General features: G+C 43.3%; 1 protein-coding gene across 7 annotated transcripts in view; it reads left to right on the top strand.

Moving 5' to 3' along the window:
• C5H10orf67 (chromosome 5 C10orf67 homolog) overlaps positions 1-20,739 on the top strand; it is an 84,681-nt gene extending 63,942 nt beyond the window's left edge. For 5 of the 7 annotated variants that reach the window (XR_014792424.1, XR_014792422.1, XR_014792421.1 and 2 more), the window contains 5 exons: positions 1,158-1,242; positions 1,883-1,966; positions 4,653-4,788; positions 16,904-17,313; positions 19,423-20,739. Coding sequence is in view for 1 of the 7 variants with exons in the window: in XM_084859054.1 (XP_084715180.1) it covers positions 1,158-1,242; positions 1,883-1,966; positions 4,653-4,788; positions 16,904-16,971 (373 nt within the window). In the remaining 6 variants the exon portion in view is untranslated. Of the gene's footprint in view, positions 1-1,157; positions 1,243-1,882; positions 1,967-4,652; positions 4,789-16,903; positions 19,400-19,422 lie in introns of those variants that run through there. The other 2 variants (XM_084859054.1, XR_014792423.1) reach the window with 2 other exon arrangements.
• The last annotated feature ends 410 nt before the right edge of the window (positions 20,740-21,149 follow it).

The following is a 21,149-nucleotide window of genomic DNA, read 5'->3' as shown; positions in this document are numbered from 1 at the left end:
GGTGGAATCATTAGATGAGAACGTATAGTAATGTTAAACTAGACCCAAAGCATACAGTACTCAGTAGCTTCTGTATCATGGCTTATTGGATGTCTTATCGTTACTCAGGAATAGCATTTTAAAGCATGTAGCATGCAATATACTTCCCTGGTAGCTTGTTTGTTTAAAAGATTTTTGCTGCCCTTCCACATAAGGACAGTGTACAATCAAGAAATAAGAAAATACAATTAAAAACAACAACAACAACAACACAGTCAGAAACCACCACAGATGCAGTAGTTATCGCCCGATGATAAAAAACCAGCTGTTTCACACGCTAGAAGATCAAGACAATAAAAGAAGTATTTGCCTGGAAGCGAAAGGACATCACAGGTAGAGCCAGTCAAGCATTTCTGGGGAAAAGATTGTAGACGTGGGACATTACAAGCGAAAATGCCCTCTCTGGTCACCACCTGCCTAATCTCAGATAATGGCAGAACCTGGAGGAGTGTTCTTCTTCTCTTAGGATTAGGGATGTAGGGAGCTGCCTTATACCAAATCAGACCCTTGGTCCATTAGCCCAGTATGGTCGACGCTGACTGGCAGCGGCTCTCCAGGGTTTCAGGCAGGATTCTTTGCTAGTTCTACCTGGAGATGCCATAGTCTGAACCTGGGACATAAGCAGGCAATCTACCACAGAGATACAGCCACTTCCCAAGAAAGCAAAATGTGGATTTCTGGTGTGCATCCAGTTCAGGTTTAGGCTAGGACACAATGGTTTGTGTTTCTTAAACATAGCTTGCAACATAGCAAAATTCTTTTTGAAATTGTGGGGATTTCCAAAAGTACTTTGTGAGCTGGCATGGGGAAGGGAGTCTGCTATTTAAAGGGGAAAAGTCAAACCTCCCTTTGGGTTTGTTGTTGTTCAGTCGTTCAGTCGTGTCCGACTCTTCGTGACCCCATGGACCAGAGCACGCCAGGCCTTCCTGTCCTGCGCTCTCTCCCAGAGTGTGCTCAAGTTACCCTTTGGGTACATGGAGGCTTTTAGACATACCTAAGTAGTTCCTTGGATCCCAGGCATATGCTTCTAAAAATGAAGCTTGGGCAGAGGGGAGGGGGAGAAAGTCAGTTTTTCACTTAATAATTCAATTTAAAATTAATTTCCATTCATTTTCCAGCATGCACGCCCTTAAGGATGAGATGTTTCTTAGACAGTCATTACGTCACTCAACAAAATTTAGACGCCCATCACTAGTTGATAGGGTATGTACAGAAAGTAGCCATTTGTTAGAAATTTTATGCAAGGGTGTAAAAATGTTTGCAAAACATAGAAGCCAGTGGGATTTTCTAGGAGGACAAAACTGCTTCAGGACCACTGCTAGGGACTATCCTTTTAGAGAGGATAGTCCCTTGTTTGAAGGGCTGGCAGGTGGAAGTCCTGTATTTGAAGATGTTCTCTGTTTGAAGGGCTGAGCTGTCCAATTCCATTTTAAAGATAATGGACCATAAGAACTGTTGTCCATCAGCAGTTAGCACCTGGTCAGCAGCCTAAATAGGTAGGTACACAGGTGTCCTGGTTGGAGCTTTTCATAATATGGTGAGATGCACTGTATTTCTATTTAAATTATAATAATTATTTGTGTGTATGTGTGTGTGTGTGTGTGTGTGTATGTGTGTGTAATCAGTCTGTGCAAATGCTGTGCAGATGACTGTCCTCTTTTGTCCCTTTTTTGTGATGATTTCCTCGTTCTTGTCAATTCATACCCTAAATAAACCAGCTTTTGAAACCATTATTTGAACTGATTTTGCAAACTACGGTTTTCAAGCATTAACCATGATTTATCATGGCATGAGCATTTGTAAGCAATGGAAAAGTTTAATCTGTATTCCATTTTCCTTCCAGACAGCTGCTCCTCTGCATTTCCAGAACCAGAACATTGCACGCAAATCATTTTCAAGTAGTTTGTTTATTCAATATGCACCTCTGGTATGTAGTTCAACATTTACCTAATATACATGTTGCTTGGATTCAGTGTCCCACTCCCCACACATGCTCAAGCATTCCAAACTGGCAACTGACCCTCTCAATGGTGTTGATGCTTTGGAAGCACCGTGTGCACCAAGGATGGGCAACATGCAGCCTGCAACCCACCAGTGTGGCCCCCACTGCTCCCCACACCCTCAAAAATGGGGAAAATGTATGAATAAAATGGCATCTGGGACATTATGGAGCACCAAAAAGGTAAACAAACTAGATTTTACCATTTTATAACTCCATATCTGCTATGAAGCCCTAAAACGGTCAAATTTAACTTGCAAACAAACTAAGTTTGACTTTTCTGTGCTCCATAGAGCTCTGTATGCCATATTTTTCATTATTATTTTTTTTAAAAATCATTATTTGGGAGACTGCGGCCCACAAGCGGGGGTACTGGCTGGCCAAATTGGCCCCTGTACCTCCTGAAATTGCCCACCCTTGGTGTACACAATCCCTCTTTGCCAAAATGGTACCTGATTGAGAAGAGGATGCTAAATGGGGGCATATATCTTTAAAATAATTTTGTTAATTGATTGTTTTAGATATATGAGAGGGCAGACAAAGCTGACAATCACATAGGCAGTACATGTGAATCCTGATGTGTATAGATGCCTCCAAACATGTGCGAGCGGACGTGCACACACGCACACACATGAAAAAGAGTGGCACATTCTTGCATGCAAAACAATCTGGGAACAAAACATACTGGGTTGAATTCAGACTTAGACTTAGAGCAGAAGACCCGTTGAAACCAATGGGATGAATGAGTCTGCTCTAGGTATGAGTAAGTCAGTTGAACTTAAGTCCCACTGTAATTAATGGAACAAGTTAAGACATGACTTAACTCTGATGTACTTCAGTGGAACTAAGTTTAACTAACTTAGGGCACAATCCTATGCCGATAGGCAGCCGCCTCTGAACTCAGAGGTGACCACCTATCCAATGCAGGGCAGGAGAAGCACGGAGGGGATCGTTCCCTCTGCACTTCTCCTGCCCTGCATTTTCAGCTAGACAGCCAATTGCGCCTGTCTAGCCGCAGAAGGGCAGAGCAGGGGAGGAGGCTGCCCTACGACACATTGGATGTGTCGTACAGGCATTTCTGCCCTCCCCACCCCGGAACATCCCCGGGAATGCCCCACTTTGGCCACTCCATGCTCCTCTTGCGAGCGCACAGCATGGGGCTTTTCTGTGCTGCCTGCGAGGCAGCGTGGAAGTGGGGGAAGGTCAGTTCTCCAGGAACCAACCTTGGAGCATGGTCTTCAAGGTTGGTTCCCAGAAAACCAGATATCCTATGGCCATCTAGCTGCTGACTAGCAGCCATAGGATTGCTCCCTCCATCTGGGTCTAACCCATAGTTACTGTATCAGATCATTGGTCCAACCAGCTTAGTACAATAGCACTGCAACATTGCAGACAGAAGTCTTTTCCAGGCGTGCCATCTGAACTCTGATGCTAAAATTGCAAGGGAGCTAGAGAGGGCCCACCTGCCCCTTACCTTCCAGTGGTGGGCTGGGCCAAAGGCAAAACAGGTGGGACCAGAACTACAAAGACAAACCAGCAAATTGTAGCTTACTGCCAGCAACTCTTACTGCGGTAACTAAGCCTTCGGAAACCACCAAACAATTGGTGGTTGAGGGAAAGGGGGTGGGTTTAGGGAGAGGGGGCATGGCCAACAGGGGACTCCTGGAGGGCCAGATTGGGAACTCAGGAGGGCTGGATTTGGCTCCTGGGCCTGAGGTCCCCCACCCCTGGTCTACCATTAAGCTGTGACCCTTCCTATAGTCAAACTGTGTTTGCAATATTTATTTATAAATACCAAACTCAGTTTGAAGATTTCTTCAGTATACGCTGACTGAGCTGGGGTGCTTAAAGTGGTGCTTTTAGTAAGCTAAACATTTTTAGATCTAAAAATTTAAAAAATCCAAACATTTAATTTTAAAATTGTAAAAAAAGAATTAAAAATTAAATTTAAAAATCTAAACATTTTTAGACCTAAAAATGTTTCCTTTTACATCAAATGTATTTTTGTTTAAAGGATGATATTACTGTGGTTCATAATTCCCATATTTTAAGGTGCCTGGGATGTTGTAATGAAGGGGTGTAAAACCTCAGGCCTCGGGGCCAAATCCAGCCCTCCAGAGGTCCCAATCCAGCCCTGTGGGGTTCCTCAGAAGGTCACACCCCCTTCCCATTTCCATCAATCGCCAATAATTATGTGGTTTCTCGGCTTTTGTGCAGTTTTCCCCCATTCTGAAAGGTTGAAATGTCTCTCCCATGGCTTAGCTATTGGCATGAAGAGGTTTAAACACAATCTTATGTATGTCTACCCAGAGGTAAATCCTACTGTGTCCAATGGGGCTTATTCGCTAGTGAGTGTGTTTAGGATTGCAGTCTTCAGCTAGACCATGCTGGTATTCTGGGGGCCACCTACCCCCAGAATCTGGCCCACAAGAGTGTCTACAAAATGCAATTCACCCCTCAGGCTGAAAGAGATTCTGCACCCCTCTTGTAGTGTGTATTAATGTTACCTCATTGGTTAACTATAAGTATACATAGGTGTGGTTTACTATTTTCTGTAATTTAATTATACAATGACCTTTGTGCAGTTTTATAAAAGGACATCTTTCCTCTTCAGCCAGACATTAGTTTTCAGAGAGCCAGAAGTTCTCAGACAGCCATAAGTTCTCAGACAGCCACAGAGACAGACAAAGAAGATGCTGATATCACTAAAATTCCAGTTACAATTGAAATTCCTAGTGCATTTGAGGGTGGTAAGTAATGATATTTAATTGTATGTGACATAAGCTATCTACTTTGGTTACTGTTCTACATGATAGCTTTCTGTTTTCTCTCCTGCTAACAAAACTGTATTATAGATGCTTCATCTGGGGGGAAAAGGTATCCAAAATTATGTTGTCCATTTCCAACTATGTTGGAAGCAAGTAAGCGTTATTTAAAAAGACACACAACAACTTCAGATTCTGCCATTCCACAGAGTACACAAGGCTGTGTACAAAATCTAACATAACTATTCCAGATTGAAATCAGTGAGGCATACTACTGGGCTGCACAGGGGGAACAGAGCACATTGCAACATCAGTTAAAGAGACAAGACAGGGAGATAAGAGCCAGAGAAATACATAAGAATCCAAGAGATAGCCAAAGCAGTTCTCTGTGTTCATGTCTAGTTGGGGGCTAGAAGGTCCAGTGGATCCACAGCCATTCCCTCCCCACCTACTGACACAGCCCCAACATGCCTCTCCCCACTCCCATCCCTGAGGTCCTTGATGGGAGAGGAAGCCACCACAGAGGTTTCTGAGGTGGCTGTTAGGGGATGTGTGGCTGGAATCCATGCTCAGATCCGCCCCCCTGAGGGTGGACCCCTCTCTCTCTCTCTCTCTTCAGAGGGGGAAATCCATCATATCCTAGGCCTCTTGGGACACCCTCCATGGGACTATAGGGTTGCTCTCTTAGCTGCTCAGGCCTTTTCAACTGGCTTCATCATCATTTTTTCCATTTCATCCTTCCTGGGCCCTTATTATCTCTTGTTGAGCAGTGATAAAATGGGATAGCATTGAAGACCTCTCATTGTGTGATATAAACTCAAGATTTATTATTATGTACTCAAGAAGACTTTTCTCACAGTGTGGTAGTGAGGCACTATTTGCTTTGTAATCTCCAGAGACGGTCTTAATGAGCAAGAAAGACACGAATCCCTCAGATAAAATGGTTAAGGAACAGTGACTTTTTGCATGGCTTGTCAAGTAGGAGAAAGTTCAAACAGAAATATCTGATGCACAGAAGCTACCCCAGTTATTCTGATAGATTACACTGTTTGTTTCTATTTCAAATTACTTTGTCAGCCCAAGAAAAAGGGGTTAAGAGGAAGGTCAGATTTAACAGACAGTTCCAGTAAAGGCCATGACAAGGAGTTTTTAATAAATTTGAAATCCATATGCCATTGTCACCTCTTTGAAGTATAAAGCTTGAAAGTATCACAATGAGATGGTTTGCCAATTGATCTTCTGTTCAGATCATTGGAATGTTTTTAGTTGGTTGAAACAGAAGAAAAATGCTCCATTGAAGATAAGAGGAATAAGTGAATTAATGATCTAGCCACAGTTAGGCACTTGTAAGTCTCTGTGACACGTGTTAAAGAATTCAGCTTCTTTCCTCTTGGAATCAGTGGGACTTCAGAGCGCTCGGCTTTGGCTGGTTCATAAAACAGGATGTTCTCATTGGCTTCAAAGGAGGCTTAGACAAATTCATGGAGGAGAAGGCTATCAATGGCTCCTAGTCAGGATGGCTATATGCTATCTCCAGGATCAGAGGCACTGTGCCTCTCAATACTAGTGGCTGGCAAACAACAGTGAAAGGGGGCTATTGCCCTCATGTCTGCTTGTGGGCTTCCCAGAGTTGGCTGGCCACTGCGTGAAACAGGATGCTGGGCTAAACAGACCTTTCGTCTGATCCAGCCAGCTCTTCTTAGGTTCTGATGTTTTTGTTCAGTGTTTCAGTAGGCTGCTAGAGTATTGCAACCCAGCTGTCCCCCTTGAACTCTTGTCGAACATACTATATATGGAGGTGGGAACGTATATGTTCCCCCCTCCCACCAAGGTTGGGCCAGATGTCTCAGTCCTTTGTGATTCTAGACTACGTTTTTAAAATCATTATTTTCATGGGAAGAAGTGTGAGTCAGTGTGGAGTGGAAGCTAAGTGGCAGAACTAGCAATTAACAATTTAGAAGGGGTCTCTAGTAGATGCAGACAAGATTAAAACTTAACTACACTGAGATCTGGCATATGTTCCACAGAATTGGATGGAAGCCTCTAAAAATCAATCCAGCTCATATCTGCAGAGTCCTACCCTGTTTCTTGATCACACTAGAACAATCTTCTCTGTTTCTTGATAACACTAGAGCAACCTTCCACAATCTGGCATCCCCCCCCCCCGTAGATGTTTTGGACAACAACACTCAGAATTCCTGACCATTGGTCATGCTGGCTGTGACTGATGGGCACTGAAGTCCAAAACATCTGGAGGGCACCAAGCTGGGGAAGGCTGTGCTGGAGTGTGATGGGTTGCTGGAATTTCTTCTCCAGTGTGGATCCTTATGTAGCCAAAATGGCACTATCCACATACAAGAGGCAGATAATCAGCAAGCTTGGAGAAACTCCAAGGTTGGCAGAAGTAGACAAAAACAGATGGGGGGGGGAACATGACTGGTAGGGAACAGACCAAAACATAGCCTAGTGAGAACTGAACATGCCCTGTGGGCACAGAATGCTGACTGACTGGGTCAGCATTCTGGGGAGACAATGGAGCATACTGGAGAAGGGCATGACTGCTGGCTGGAACCCTGGACAGGAGCACTCCACACTGTAACATTTTGTTGCAGATCCCATTTGTTCTTTTGTTACTCTTTCTTAGGAGCTATTTATATAAACTGAATGACCAGCACCCTTTGAGTCTGTATTTTGGGTCATTAATTTGCATTAGGATCACTAGTCCACACATCTGTATTAAATGCCTTAGGGTGAAATCTTATGCTAGCTGGGGAATGCTGGCAGTTGTAAGGGTTATTTTCTGTCTAAACATGCGAAGGATTACACCCGTAGTGAAAGTTCTTCCATGCGTGTTTTGCCAGAGTGCACCCCACCCCCAGCAGCCGCTAACCATGATATAGGCCGAATCTATATGGAATCAGTATGAGAAGTGCTTTCTGGTTATATCCGGATTTTCATGAAATTGCTTTGGTCCATCAGCATCACACAAAGCAAGAAAAGTGGAGTATACACTACCTAAAAACCCACTTTCACAGGTTAAACTGCACTTGAAACCACCTTATTTTGGGGTTGGGTGGGTGGACATAATTAATCTCTTCCATTAAACTTCCTTGGGCAGGGGAGCATGGACAGGGGCAGGGAACAAACCTCTCCCATTTACTGAGCAGTATCTATGCTGTTGATGAAGTTCAGTTCTACTGTAGGGACTGAACTTCATCAGTAGAACTGAACTTCATCAACAGCATAGATACTGCTCAGTAAATGGGAGAGGTTTGTTCCCTGCCCCTGTCCATGCTCCCCTGCCCAAGGAAGTTTAATGGAAGAGATTAATTATGTCCAAGTAGATAAAATGGAGAGGAGGAGGATAATGTAAGCCGCCTTGGGTTCCTTGCAAGAGGAAAAAAGGCGGGGTATAAATGCAATAAATAAGTAAATAAAATGCTCCTCTTCTAGAATGGTTACATTCATAGAAAGCTACGCGCTGCATAGTGCAAAGTAAAAATAAACAGAAGTACTCTGTATCAAAAGCACACCACTGCAAAGTAGTGAAACAGTGCTATTGCGAAATAGCACTACTGCAAAATAGGACACAGTAAAAATAAACAGCCACGAAGGCAGCTGCAGGAGAAAGTGCCACACGTCCTATATCCAAAGCACACCACTGCAGAGTAGTGAGAGAGTGAAACCACACTACTGTGAAATGGTGTAATTATGAAATAGCACTACTGCAATATAGTGCAAACTAAAAATAAACACCAGTGGTGGAAGGGTGAAACAGCGCTATTGCAAAATAGCGCTACTGAGAATTAGTACTGCCTGGCAGGAAAAGAACCCTAAGCCTGTGTCCAAAAAGCGTGCTACTGCCAATGGCAGGGGGGGAAAGGAATGGGCGGGGAGGTTGGCCCCACCCCTTGACCAGGTCACAGACACACTCCTAGGCATGCCCATCATGCAGGATTTAATTCAGGGGAATGGGGCACAATGCAGCAGAACTGTGCAGGAGCCACATTTAAGGGGAAAAGACACAGTAAAATTACTTTCCAAAAATGCGCCATTTTCAGGGAGAAGATGCAGGATTGCTGCGGAGTTGTGACAACATCATGTGTCATGAATGACCCTGATGTGCTCCCTCTCTGCACTAAATCACCCATGTAGATTGGGCCACAGTACCCTGTGACCTTTGTTGCCCAAAGGTGAGCATCAAACCAGCTGTTACAGCTCAGCATCTGGTACAAAAAGGGGTTGCACCAGCAAATGAGACGATGACTTTATCTATATGCAATCTGTGTCAAAATAAATCCTTCCGTATTTGCCAAAGTTTTCTGAGAGTTTAAGAGCAGGCATAGCAAATAGGGTGTGGGATTTCTTTTTTATTCCATTAAATACTGTAACCATTGGCTAGTTTTGTTTTGTTTTGTTTATCATGTCAAACACCATTTAATTGGTAAACGTTGTCATGAAATCAGCTGAACTTCAAATGGGCATTTACTGCTGACATGATAGTAGCATCAGGACTGAAGGATTTACAGAGCTTTGGCTTCTGGTTTTTCTTTCTTAAAAGAGCTTATTTATTACATAAACTGGTCTCTTTCTTCCAGCAAAAGCATTGGAATGTCAGATCCCAGAGCTGTGGTGACAGTATCTTATTGAAACATTATAGTGATAACTTTATCAGCAGTGTGTGACACGGGGTGACACCAGGCCACAAGATGGCTTTGTCATAGGTGTCTACAAACATTTCAGATAAATTGTTTGCTTGTTCTTGAAAGAAAGCTGAAGTCCCCTTAGCTCTCTCATCTGCTTCTTCCTTGGATTTAACTTTTTATATTTTCCCTGTGATTTGAAATTTGCCAGGAGCTAAAAGCCAGGCTGAATGACAAAACTTACACGTAACATTACTAGTGACTCTTTAAATGGAATTTTTCATTCAGACTTTGACATTAAACTAGAAAGGCCCTTTTGGCTGTGACCATACAAGCATAATAAATTGTGTATGTTTGCGATACTGAATGAATCTTGCCCATATGCTGCGCTGCAAGGCGACATGAATGAAGCATTTACCAAATCAGGCCCACCACATTAAACAGAAAAACAATCTTTATTCATGGTAACTTATCAGTTTCAATTAATCAACCCTAACAATGGAAATTCTGATGTGTTCAAGCAACTTGAAAGCAATAGGTCATCTCCAGGGCAGCCATGTTGTGTCTTTGTGCCTATGGTTTCAAACAAAGCAACATCTCCCATATATGTCCATATACAATTCCATATTGCCTGCATAGCTGCTTTTAAACATCTAAGCACACCTCTGTCTCTAATGAACCTGCTCTGCAGATATATCTATGTACAGTGTTTGCTTGGGGTTTTGCCATTCCCAGATGTAATTGTTTTCCAGTATTTTTGGAGCTCTGTTAAGTTCAAACAAAGGAAAAGACATTTCCATTGGATGACCATCCTTTCAGTTTCTCTGCTGCTATGTGAATAAGCATTGTGCAAACCATTCCAATGGTATTGAAAGGGGGTAACCATTGGTTTGATTTGGTTACACGGTTTCGTAAAGCGCTCCCTCCCACTGCCTTAGGGTCTGTGAAAGGTCCGTGACCTGTTTAGAACTGCCAAGTGAAATGTCATGTCGCCCCTCCCAAAGGGGAGTATCTGCATTCATTTGATCAGTATAAAAAATGATTGGGGATGGGGAGATCAGTGCTTTTGAATTGCAATTTATAGCAGTTTACAAAAATGCACATTGTTGGAAAAGAAAACATGGAAGTGTTTCTTTCTAAATTGCATTACCTGTGAAATGTCATTAGTCTTTTTAGGATATTTGCATCCAATTTTTACTATGAAACTCAAGAGAGGCTTGAAGTGAAGAAACTGGCTTTTTCATTGTGTTAACGTTTACTCCGCTTGTTGTTGTTGTCTATTTAATTTTGACATCCAAATATTTGGGGGCTGAAGCATCATGCTTCTTTTGCAAATGTCCTGTTTTATTACTACCTTCTTGATGATAATTGTATGTGGTGGTAACTTCTCCAGAACAACATGATGATCATATTTTCCACTGTTTAAATTCATTAATTTCCCTGTGATTTCATATATATTTCTGCAGCTGCTAATTTGTTACAAGTGCAACTGTGATTGATTTTTTTTCCTTTACTCAGTCCCCATCGTCTCTCCCCAGCCCCCACTCCAATAGTTGCTGTAAAAGGCTTTCAAGATGATCAGGCAATGTGTAAAAATAATTTGTTGTTTTCCACTGCATAATATGTCATTTGTAAATGTAAATACAGCAATAGTTTGGAATCCCATTTTAGGGGCTTGTGTGTCAGGCGTGTAAAATATACCTTTACTTTATTCCCTCTTTATAAAATACAAGTGCTATATATAATTTACATATATAATGTAACCACATACATATATTATAAAACTATTTGTGTTATTTTCCTGAATCAGGATGACGGACTAGCATTACAGATGTGTAGGAACCAGCAAGTTCCAAATGGGTTAGCAAGTGTCTCTCAGGAGAAGTCTGTGGCTATCTTCTATCCTTTCCCTGCCAAAGAATGAGAGTCTTGCTTGCTTGTTTCACCTCCCAATGGAGACTGAAGGTGGTTATTTATAGGGATTATTCCCTCAGAGACGCCATGAGCACCTGCTTCCCAAACGCTGGAAGGTTCATAGTAGGACAGCAGTATTTCACTAACAGCTGCATTGGTGGCGTCACCCGATTAACTGCTGAAGCCTCAAGACATCACTTTCCACACAAGCAGCAACATGTGGGCGAACAATAAGGGATTTGCACAGCAGCTGGAATAGAAACTAACATGTAAATTAATGTGACACGTGAAAGGAGAGCATCGGACCCTTTTCTATGGTGTTTCCCCTCTGCCTGAGAATTTTCGGCTGGAACCACAATAGAGTGGCCACCTATTTTCTCCTGACAGTAGTTTCTGTGCTTCGAACAGCTACATTTGGCAGAAGTTCAACATGGAGGTGCGTTGACAGGAAAAGGCTGCACCTGCCAAACTTCTGCTATTCGTGAAACTCTTAACAGCACAGAGACTCTGTCAGAAAATGACGACCACCCTAATTTCATTGTAGAGGAAATCAGGCTGCCTGTGTCTGTCCATTGAAACCCTGTCTGTCCCCCACGGAAGGACCTCCTCTGTAGGAATGTCATAACAGGTGAAACAGCCCCAACTTGCCCTCCCAGCCTAAACACAGTGCTTGTAGGCAAGCCCCATTGATTTAAACAGAGCACATTTCCATAGTTATTTCGACTTCCAGTTGGAGGGTGGTACCATTAGAGTTGCATCCTATAGATCTACTCAGAAGTAAGCACCATTGACTTCAATGGGACTTATTCTCAGGTAAGTGTGCATAGGCTTGCAGTCTGTGTGTCTACTAGCCCTAAATGTCTTCTCTAAATTATGAGTAATGCATGCACACTGGCAGATATTTAGGAATAAGCAATATTTAACATTTGTACAGTGCCTTCAAGCATTCAAAGCATTTCACAAGCATTATCTAGTTGTAACCCATATAACAACCCTGTAAGAAGCCAGTATTATTATCCCTCATATTTCAGATTGGGGAGAGGAGCCTGAGACAGAGAGATGTGGCTTGCCTAAGGTTATGTAGTGAATTAATGGCAGAGGAGAGATTTGAATCAGGAACCTCCTGATTCATAGCTCATAGTGCAATGCAATGTCATGCCTGTCTAGTCAGAATTAACGCACTGAATTCAATGAGGCTTCCTCCCAGGTAAGTTTGTATAAGGACTGCAGCCTCACAGGCAAACCTGTACATGTCAGCTTAAAAGTAGGCACCACTGAGTTCAGTCGAGCTTATTCCTAAGGGTGCAACCTTAGGGTGCAATCCCATGCATGTTTAAACAGAAAAAGTCCTACAACTCCCAGCATTCCCCAGCCAGCCAGCTATCATGGCTGGTTGGGGAATACTGGGAGTAGTAGGACTTTTTTCTGTCTAAAACTTGCAGAGGACTGTGCCCTAAATCTCTTAGCCAATGGGCTACACCAGCTCTCAAAGTACATAGAATCATAGAATTGTAGGGTTGGAAGGGGCCTACAAGGCCATCGAGTCCAACCCCCTGCTCAATGCAGGAATCCAAGTCAGAGCATCCCTGACAGATGGCTGTCCAGCCTCGTCTTGAATGCCTCCAGTGTGGGAGAGCCCACCACCACCCTAGGTAATTGGTTCCATTGTCGTATTGCTCTAACAGTCAGGAAGTTTTTCCTGATGTTCAGCCGGAATCTGGCTTCTTGTAACTTGAGCCCATTATTCCGTGTCCTGCACTCTGGGATGATCAAGAAGAGATGCTGGCCTTCTTCTCTGTGACAACCTTTCAAGTATTTGAAGAGTGCTATCATATCTCCCCTCAGTCTTCTCTTCTCCAGGCTAAACATGCCCAGTTCTTTCAGTCTCTCTTCACTGGGCTTTGTTTCCAGTCCCCTGATCATCTTTGTTGCCCTCCTCTGAACCCTCTCCAGTTTGTCTGCATCCTTCTTAAAGTGTGGTGCCCAGAACTGGACACAATACTCCAGATGAGGCCTCACCAGTGCTGAGTAGAGGGGAACTAGTACTTCCCGGGATTTGGAAGCTATGCCTCCATTAATGCACTGATATCAATCAGCTTCATTACCAAGTAAGAGCCAGTGGATACAGATGCTGGAGCCAGACAAGAAAGATGCTGGAGCCAGACAAGATACAGATGCTGGAGCCAGACAAGAAAGCCCTGGGTTCAGATTTGCACTTAGCCACAAATTTCAGTGGGTTGGCTTGGGACAGCTGTCTGTCTGTCTGTCTCTGTCTGTCTGTCTGTCTAACCTGAAAGTGTGATAAAAAGTGTTTGTTGGATTGCAGGCAGACATTTAAAATCAATAAAAGGGGGCACATCAAGATATCAGGGGACTGGTGGGTCTTTAAACAAAGAGATATTTATTGGCTTTAACAAATAAAAAGGAACATATTCTCCACAAAACGAAATTTTTAAAACCCATTTTAAAATAGAAAATCATACTCTAAAATAGACTATTAAGTCCTTTCCCACCTTCACCTGATAAAACTATAGGTACTATCTTAAATTATTATAAAACTTAGAGCAATAGAAACAGATGTTTCAGAAGAGTTTAGTAATGAATTTAGCTTACAGGGTGAAAAAAGTAACAATATCAAGGATGAAGAAAAGAGAGCTAAAGGAAAAAAGCACATTCAGGTAAGGAGAAGAACAGAAGTGAAGATAAAACAAAAAACATAGGAAGCTGCCTTATAAGGAACCATCCGTCCATCTAGGTCAGGGGTGGGCCACTTCTGGACCTCAAGATGTTTTGGCCTACAACTCCCATGATGTCTCACCATTGGCCATGCTGGATAGGCTGATGGGAGTTGTAGGCAAAAACAGCCAGAGGGCCTTATCTAGCTCAACACTGGCCTGCAGCAGAGCTCCAGGGTTTCAGAGAGGAGTTTTTCCCAGCCCCCCGCCCCCGGTGATGCCCGGAGTTGAGCTTAGGGTCTTCTGCATGCATGCAAAGCATGTGCTTTACCCCTGAGCTACAGTCCCTCAGGAAAACTCATCTGATAAATTTGGCATTGTTACACAATTCTTTAAAAAGTGTCCAAACATTAGGAAAGTACTGGTGAATGCTGATGCAGGGGTTCTTGTTTCTGGCAGGACACCTTTGCCTTTAATTATTTATTTATTTATTTATTTATTTATTTATTGCATTTATATCCCACCTTTTTTCCTCTTGCAAGGAACCCAGGGTGGTTTACATTATCCTCCTCCTCTCCATTTTATCCTCACAACAACCCTGTGAGGTGGGTTGGGCTGAGAGTCTATGACTGGCCCAAAGTCACCCAGTGAGCTTCCATGGCTGAGTGGGGACTAGAACCCGGATCTCCCAGCTCCCAGTCCAACACTCTTGCCACTACACCACACTGGCTGGATGACAGGCCGAAATTCAATAGACAAACCTGCCCCAGAAGAGAGATGTGGTGATGGGGATAACATCACTTCTTGAATTGCGGCCTGATTTTACAGCTGTTAAAAGCACAGAGCCCGTGTTAGGAAAGAGGTGGGAACCCAAGACTCAAAGCAGCTGCTTTTGCTTCTCTGTCAGTAGGTCGGCAAGTACAGGGGTGGCTGGACTGGCAACAGCCTTTCAAGCCTGTAGTCAGCAATACTGTAGTGGGGGAGCCCCATGACACGCTGCGGGGAGCCATCATTGGTCAATGCAAAAACCTAAGCACATGTGTTCAATATGCCTAAATTAAGCTTCTGGTTTTATTAATTTTCATAGTACAAAACGTGTGAAGTGCCCACCAATTTGTTCTCAGGGAAAACCACCATCACCACCAGTGCTAACTCTGCTAGCCGGGAAAATGATGCATTGGAGCCAAATGACTTCTACAATGGACAAGGGACATAAATCCTGCCCCTTCCTTCCTTAGTAAAATACACCCAGTGGAAGCAACTGAAGCAGGCAGGACATCACTGTGTCCCTTCTTGTCAATCATCCCCGTGCTGTGCATTCACTGGAGAGAACATGGGAACTAGGAGGAGCTTTGCTACTTTTTAACATGGCATTTTCAATGATTGCTGCAATTGTTAATGATGTTTCTAATATTTTACTGTGTTTTTAGTTGATTGTGGTTTTTATTTTCTGAACTTTTTGTAAACCACCTTACTTGGTTTCAGTAAGGTCATATAGAAATATAATCAATAATTAAATCCTAGTTACTGAGCAATTAGATCCACTACAACCTGCATATTTTTCCTTATATCTCTACTGTACAAGTTCAAGGGCTAGAGACGGACCACCCAATCCCATCCATATTTACTTGCAAGTAAGCCTCACTGAGTTTAATGGATCAATCTCCCAAGCACACATAGGATTGCAGCCTGGGTTGTTTATTGTTTTGAGGGGGGTTGTGTGTTTTTAATTAAAGAGAGGCACAATCAAAATCAAATAGATAGAATGAAACACAATTAAAAATTCAGGAAATACATTTGGGGGTGGCCATGTCCCACCTTGACAATAGCCCTGATTAAAGAATGACAGTGTGTTGGATGGAGTACGGGGCAGGGTGAAGCGCTAGGGGCAGTTATGCATCCAGGGGATCTTCCTGGCCTTAGCTCATGAACAGGACATCTCACTTCCAGTGGTGGTGAAAGTGTCCGGTGGTGGACATGTGCATTGAGCTGTGTGGTAGGTGCTATTGCCTTCTGAAAACAAAAGAGTCTTGTGGCACCCTAAAGACTATTGTGGTGGCAGAAGCTTGTGTGGACTGGAGTTCCCTTCATCAGCAAGAAGTGTTATCGTCTTCATGAATATGATGAAGGGGATGCTAGTCCTCACAATAAATCCATTGCAGTGCAATCCTATGCATGTTTACTCAGAAGCAAGACCACTGTGTTCAGTCTGGCTTACTCCCAGGTTAGTGGTGCATAGGAGTGCTAGTCTTATCCATAGGATTGTTCCTTGTTTTTTTTTTACTGCAACAGACTAGCATGACTTTTTAAGATGCTGTGCTCCATATATAGTGAACCCCCAGCCTGTGGGACAAATTTGAACCTTGAGGCCTCTCTCAGTATAGATTTCCAGGCTCTTCCCAGTCCATACTCCCCACTCCCACCCTGCAGTAGACCCACTTGAAGTTATTGATGTTATGTACTCCATCCTGCTAAGTCTCCCAATTACAAGGCTGATGGAGGGAACCTTGCACAAGCTGGGGGAGGCAAATGCCTGATGCAAACCCTTTTTTCCCAGGTTGCATCCTGAACAAAGGTAACTCCTGAAACTCCACCCACCATAACTCTGGCCACTTTTGGGTCTGGCCACACCAACTGTTGAAATGTGGACCTCAACAGGAAAAAGGTTCCCCAGCATATGTGTACTCAATTGAACCCAGGACAGAGGGAAGGCAATATGCCAAGTGCTGCATTTATTATGGTCCCTAGTAGTGGGGAATAAATTGTGCGCACCCCAAATCCAAATTGAACTGTGGGGAACATTGCATCAAACTCCAAGCTACAGGTCTGAGCTATTTATTTACTTTCTCTTCCTTTACCTTGCTTCAGAGTCTGCAGATGAAGAAGACTTTGACGAATTGCCTCATCTGCCTTCACCCCTTTCTTCTGTACCCTGATAATGGGGGTAGAAACCACCTGTAGGGGGAAGAAGAGAGAAAGCAGGAATCCACTGCAACGTCTGATCTCACACTGGGCATATCCTTGCACAGCTCTAGGGAGAGTGGATGGTTTAAGTTCTCCCACTGAGCTCTAGGAGGGGCTCTGAGCAAAATTGGTGTCACAGGAAGACATCCCTCCTGAGCATGCCCTTTCCTGTCCAAACTTCTCAGACATGGAGGAGGTCAAGATGATGTTTCTGCAAGGCCCACTTTTCTTGTACATTTGTCTATTCCTGCCAGAGAACTAGCTGCTGGGGGTTACTTTTTTCCGATTTAAACTACAAGGCCTTAAATAAACAGGTAACTTCATCTATATCTCTCCGGGCCATTACATTAAAATGTGATTAAGAGTTATTCCTTAAGGCTGAATTCTACAAATCCAGTTTTTGCAAGCAGTAAAATAAAATCCTGTCATCGGTAAACTTGCAATCAGATTAGAATGTGTAATTTGTACAAACTACAAATTCTACAATCAGATTATACAATAATGTTTTGTTTAATAAATTAAGATGACTTTAAAAAATGCCTTACAGGGATTGAACCTGGGATCTGCTGCAGGTAAAGCATGTGCTCAACCACTGAGCTACTGACCTTTCTCTTCCTTACCACTTGGGGGTTTTGCCTTGTATGTTCCTTTAGCAAACATTGAAAAGGTAGATGATGTAAACCTTTAAAATTCATTTTAAAATAATCGTGCTTAGGTTTCAGCATTTTATCCTCAGGCAACCTGGTATCCACCAGATTTTTAGGACTACAATTGCCATATGCCCCAACTGGCATGGTGGCCAGTGGTCTGGGACCATGGGGTTATCATCCAAAACATCTGAGGGGCACCAGGTTGCCTACCCTTTAAGATGTGCCATGCCTTGGCTTGGGGACTTCTTTCCAACCCCAAAACTTTTTCCCTTGCACAAGTGAGATGATGATAAGAGAATGCCTCAGACCCAAGACTTTCCCCTCAACCATCCTTCTAATGCAGATGGGAAGAGGGGATGAGAGCAGCCAAATGAAACTCAGGGGAATACATCCGAGAAGCAGCTTCCTCCATCCATTCGCCATCATCTACTTCACTGTCTGGAGGAGAGGGGAGGGGAGGGGCCGTGGCTCAGAGGTAGAGCCCCTGCTTTTCACGCAGAAGGTCCTAGGTTCAATCCCCCCATCTCCAGGTGGACAGATTCCTGCCTGAAACCCTGGAGACCCATTGCTGCCAGTTAGTGTCAACAGTACTGGACTAGATGGACCCATAGCCTAGAAACTTCCTATGTTCCTCCATACCATACAGTGGCCCAGTGTTAAGAAAATGTTCACCTTGAACTGCTGGGGCTCAAAGCACCAAGCTCCCCATGACTGCCCCATAATAATGAATCTGGAAAGTGGTCCCCTGAGGGCTGGACCTAGGGGACAAAGTTTAGGGCCCCATAGCCTGGGGCCAGGGGGAAATGACCACCCAGAGAATAGCAGGTGCATAAGCCAACTCTGTTTTGTTCTGGTAGTCATGATAGTGCTATGATTTGAGTTTCAAAAACAAAACTCTGTATGTTCATAGATTTTTTAAAATCAAAGTTGGCAAATAATTTTATTTGTTGTTATTCTAACATGTCAGGAATGTAGAAGCTGGTTTGAATCATGGAATGGCACTGGGAGCAGATTGGAAGAGAACTATTAGTTGTTGTTCATCACAACCAAGTAATGCATATGGCCATCAAAAGGGGCCCCCAGAAGACCATTCAGTCCAGGGTCTAAAATGACCTAGCTGCACTACTGAATCTGGTACCTGTTGGGCCAGATACAGTAGTGAAATGACCAGAAGTTCCCCTGGGAAGCAGGGAGTGTTTCCCCCAGGCTCCATTCACACAATGGCCCGCTGCAGCCCCTACCATTCTTCAGGCTTCTGCTCCTTCTGCTCTGTGTGCCACAGGCACTTCCAAAGGGTTGTTGCCCTAGAAACTTGGTTTCACTCTCCTGCTATATATCAACAAGCTTGTTTTAGCAGTCTCCTGGCTGAATTACAGTTACACAGTTTGGCGCTTCTTTCAAATTTCCTCCCATCACTTGGGCCAAAGAAAGGAATTTTTTCTCCTTTAGAAATGAATTGGCTTAATTAGTAAGTAGATTAATGGCAATGGCTGGTGAGTTGGTTTCCAGCAGAGTTTCACCAGAGAGGGTTAATCGGAGTCAGGGCTGGAATCTTTCCCAGAACTGGCTGCCAGCCATTTTCCACCAACCAATCAACCCCAGAAACAAACGCCCTTGTAGCAATACCTACCAGAGAAAGAGAGCTGATGGGTTTTCTTTGAGAGGCACCAGCAGCCAGTGAAGCTGCCCAAACAAGCGGTTGATCCACTGCAGGGCCATTCAAGTGAAGCCTAGACTTTGCCGAACGTTAACCCAAGGGTGTTTTTTCCCCAGAATCCCAGACCAAATGGGTTGCAATCTGAGAACTGGCTAGAGTGGTGATAGCCGTGGAACATCTTTCTCCCTCTTCATCTAAAATGCGGATACCAATTGCCTATTGTGAGGACATCAAGGGTGCAATGACTTGAATGGTACTTAGTGCTCCTATACGTGCATCCAAAGGTGGTAACATTGTCAATCTAAGCCAGTCCTTCCATTTGTCCCATTACGTTGACTTTAATCAAGCTTAGGACCGATTCACACATGCATGTACACCACTGGAGGTCTCCCTCACACTGTTCATCAGCATAGGTGTGTGTGTGAACTCTAGTGAAAAGCATTATGTTTGAAGTGGTGCCAGCTGATCTGAAAGTTCTCTCTGAGGTGTTTGGTTTTTGTGATGGCTGTTCTGCACATGCAATTCATTCGCTGTATCACTCTGAAGAATTTGGACATGTGAACTTGACCTTACTTCCAGACATCCCTGCTTAACCTATTTCCTCTGGAAGAGTCTTGAAAAATGCAACCAAAGGGAGAGATTCTAGGTAGATTTTTTTAAGGTAGATTTTTAAAACTATTTGAATATAAAAATTTATTATAACAGAAAGTTACAGCATGAACGCAAAAGTCTAGGGCTTGTATCCAATGGGTTGTGTCCAATGCTAGTCTAACTTGTTCCATTCATTTTGGTGGGTCTGCTCCAAGTAGGACTAACACTGGATACAATCCTAGATTAAGAATGGCCTTTCTGCTGGGTTTGCTGCTGATTTTTCAGTTTCACCCTGGCTTGGCTGGAGAAAGCAATCTGTGGCATTAGATTAAAGCTAACCTACACTAAAATCAGATTATTCTGAATTTGAGAAACGAAGAGTGAGATATTATAAGATGAAGTAGGATTTTAAAAAAAATAAAATAATCTAGATAGTTAAACTGGGTCACAAATCTCTATTTCCCCTAAATAAGGATCAAAACAAATGAACAAAATTAAAGAATAAGAATATGCAACTCTTGCACTTGTTTTTTTCCCATAGTGATAAAAATGCATTCATAGTTTAACTGGCAGCTGCAAAATAAATAAATAAAAGTCTTGCAAAAAAAAATCCCTGCTGAGAAATGCATATAATAGGAAAAACAGATCGCCTCGACAGCAGTGTAATTAATGCCAGAAAAGGCCAAGCTGGTTTCATAGTTTGTCTTTTGAGGATATCAAAACGAGACCTAGTGAAAAATGACGCATGCTTTAGCATTTCAGAAAGCTGGCAACTGGCAGAGCTCCCCCCCCCCATCCTCCCGCCCCACTCCCTTTTTCTCTCTTTAACTTTCTGCCTCTGAACAAAGGGGTCGGCAGAACTAGCTAGGTTGTAATGAGTTCTGTGTCCCTAGCCCATTAAGGGCATCATGGAAACATATTGTATCGAAATAGTTTGGAGGAGAATACTGGGGATGAAAGAGAATGGGTGCTTTGATCAGCTCCCTGGGGTCCTGAGTGCGCACAGACCGGCTTGCAAGGCCTTATTCAGCTCCAGCGAGACACACTTACAAGACCATTCAATGTGATTTGCATATCTGTAATTTATCACATTGGATCCCCCAAACATTTTTTTGCAAGGTAAATAAAAGTTGGATTGAATAACAAGTATCAATCATCTCAGAGCGAAAGAGAGAGGAAACAGTCGGTGCAGCCCAGACTAACGCCGAAGAAGTCTGCAAACGAGACGAAAGAAAAACGCTGAGCCCAGCAA

This window comes from Heloderma suspectum, chromosome 5 (genome assembly GCF_057233095.1).
Source record: "Heloderma suspectum isolate Gila_16-S chromosome 5, 16-S_ref, whole genome shotgun sequence".
In the NCBI taxonomy this organism is placed as follows: domain Eukaryota; kingdom Metazoa; phylum Chordata; class Lepidosauria; order Squamata; family Helodermatidae; genus Heloderma; species Heloderma suspectum.
The sequence above is the reverse complement of the archived record's forward strand: the minus strand, read 5'-3'. Positions and strand labels throughout refer to the sequence as shown.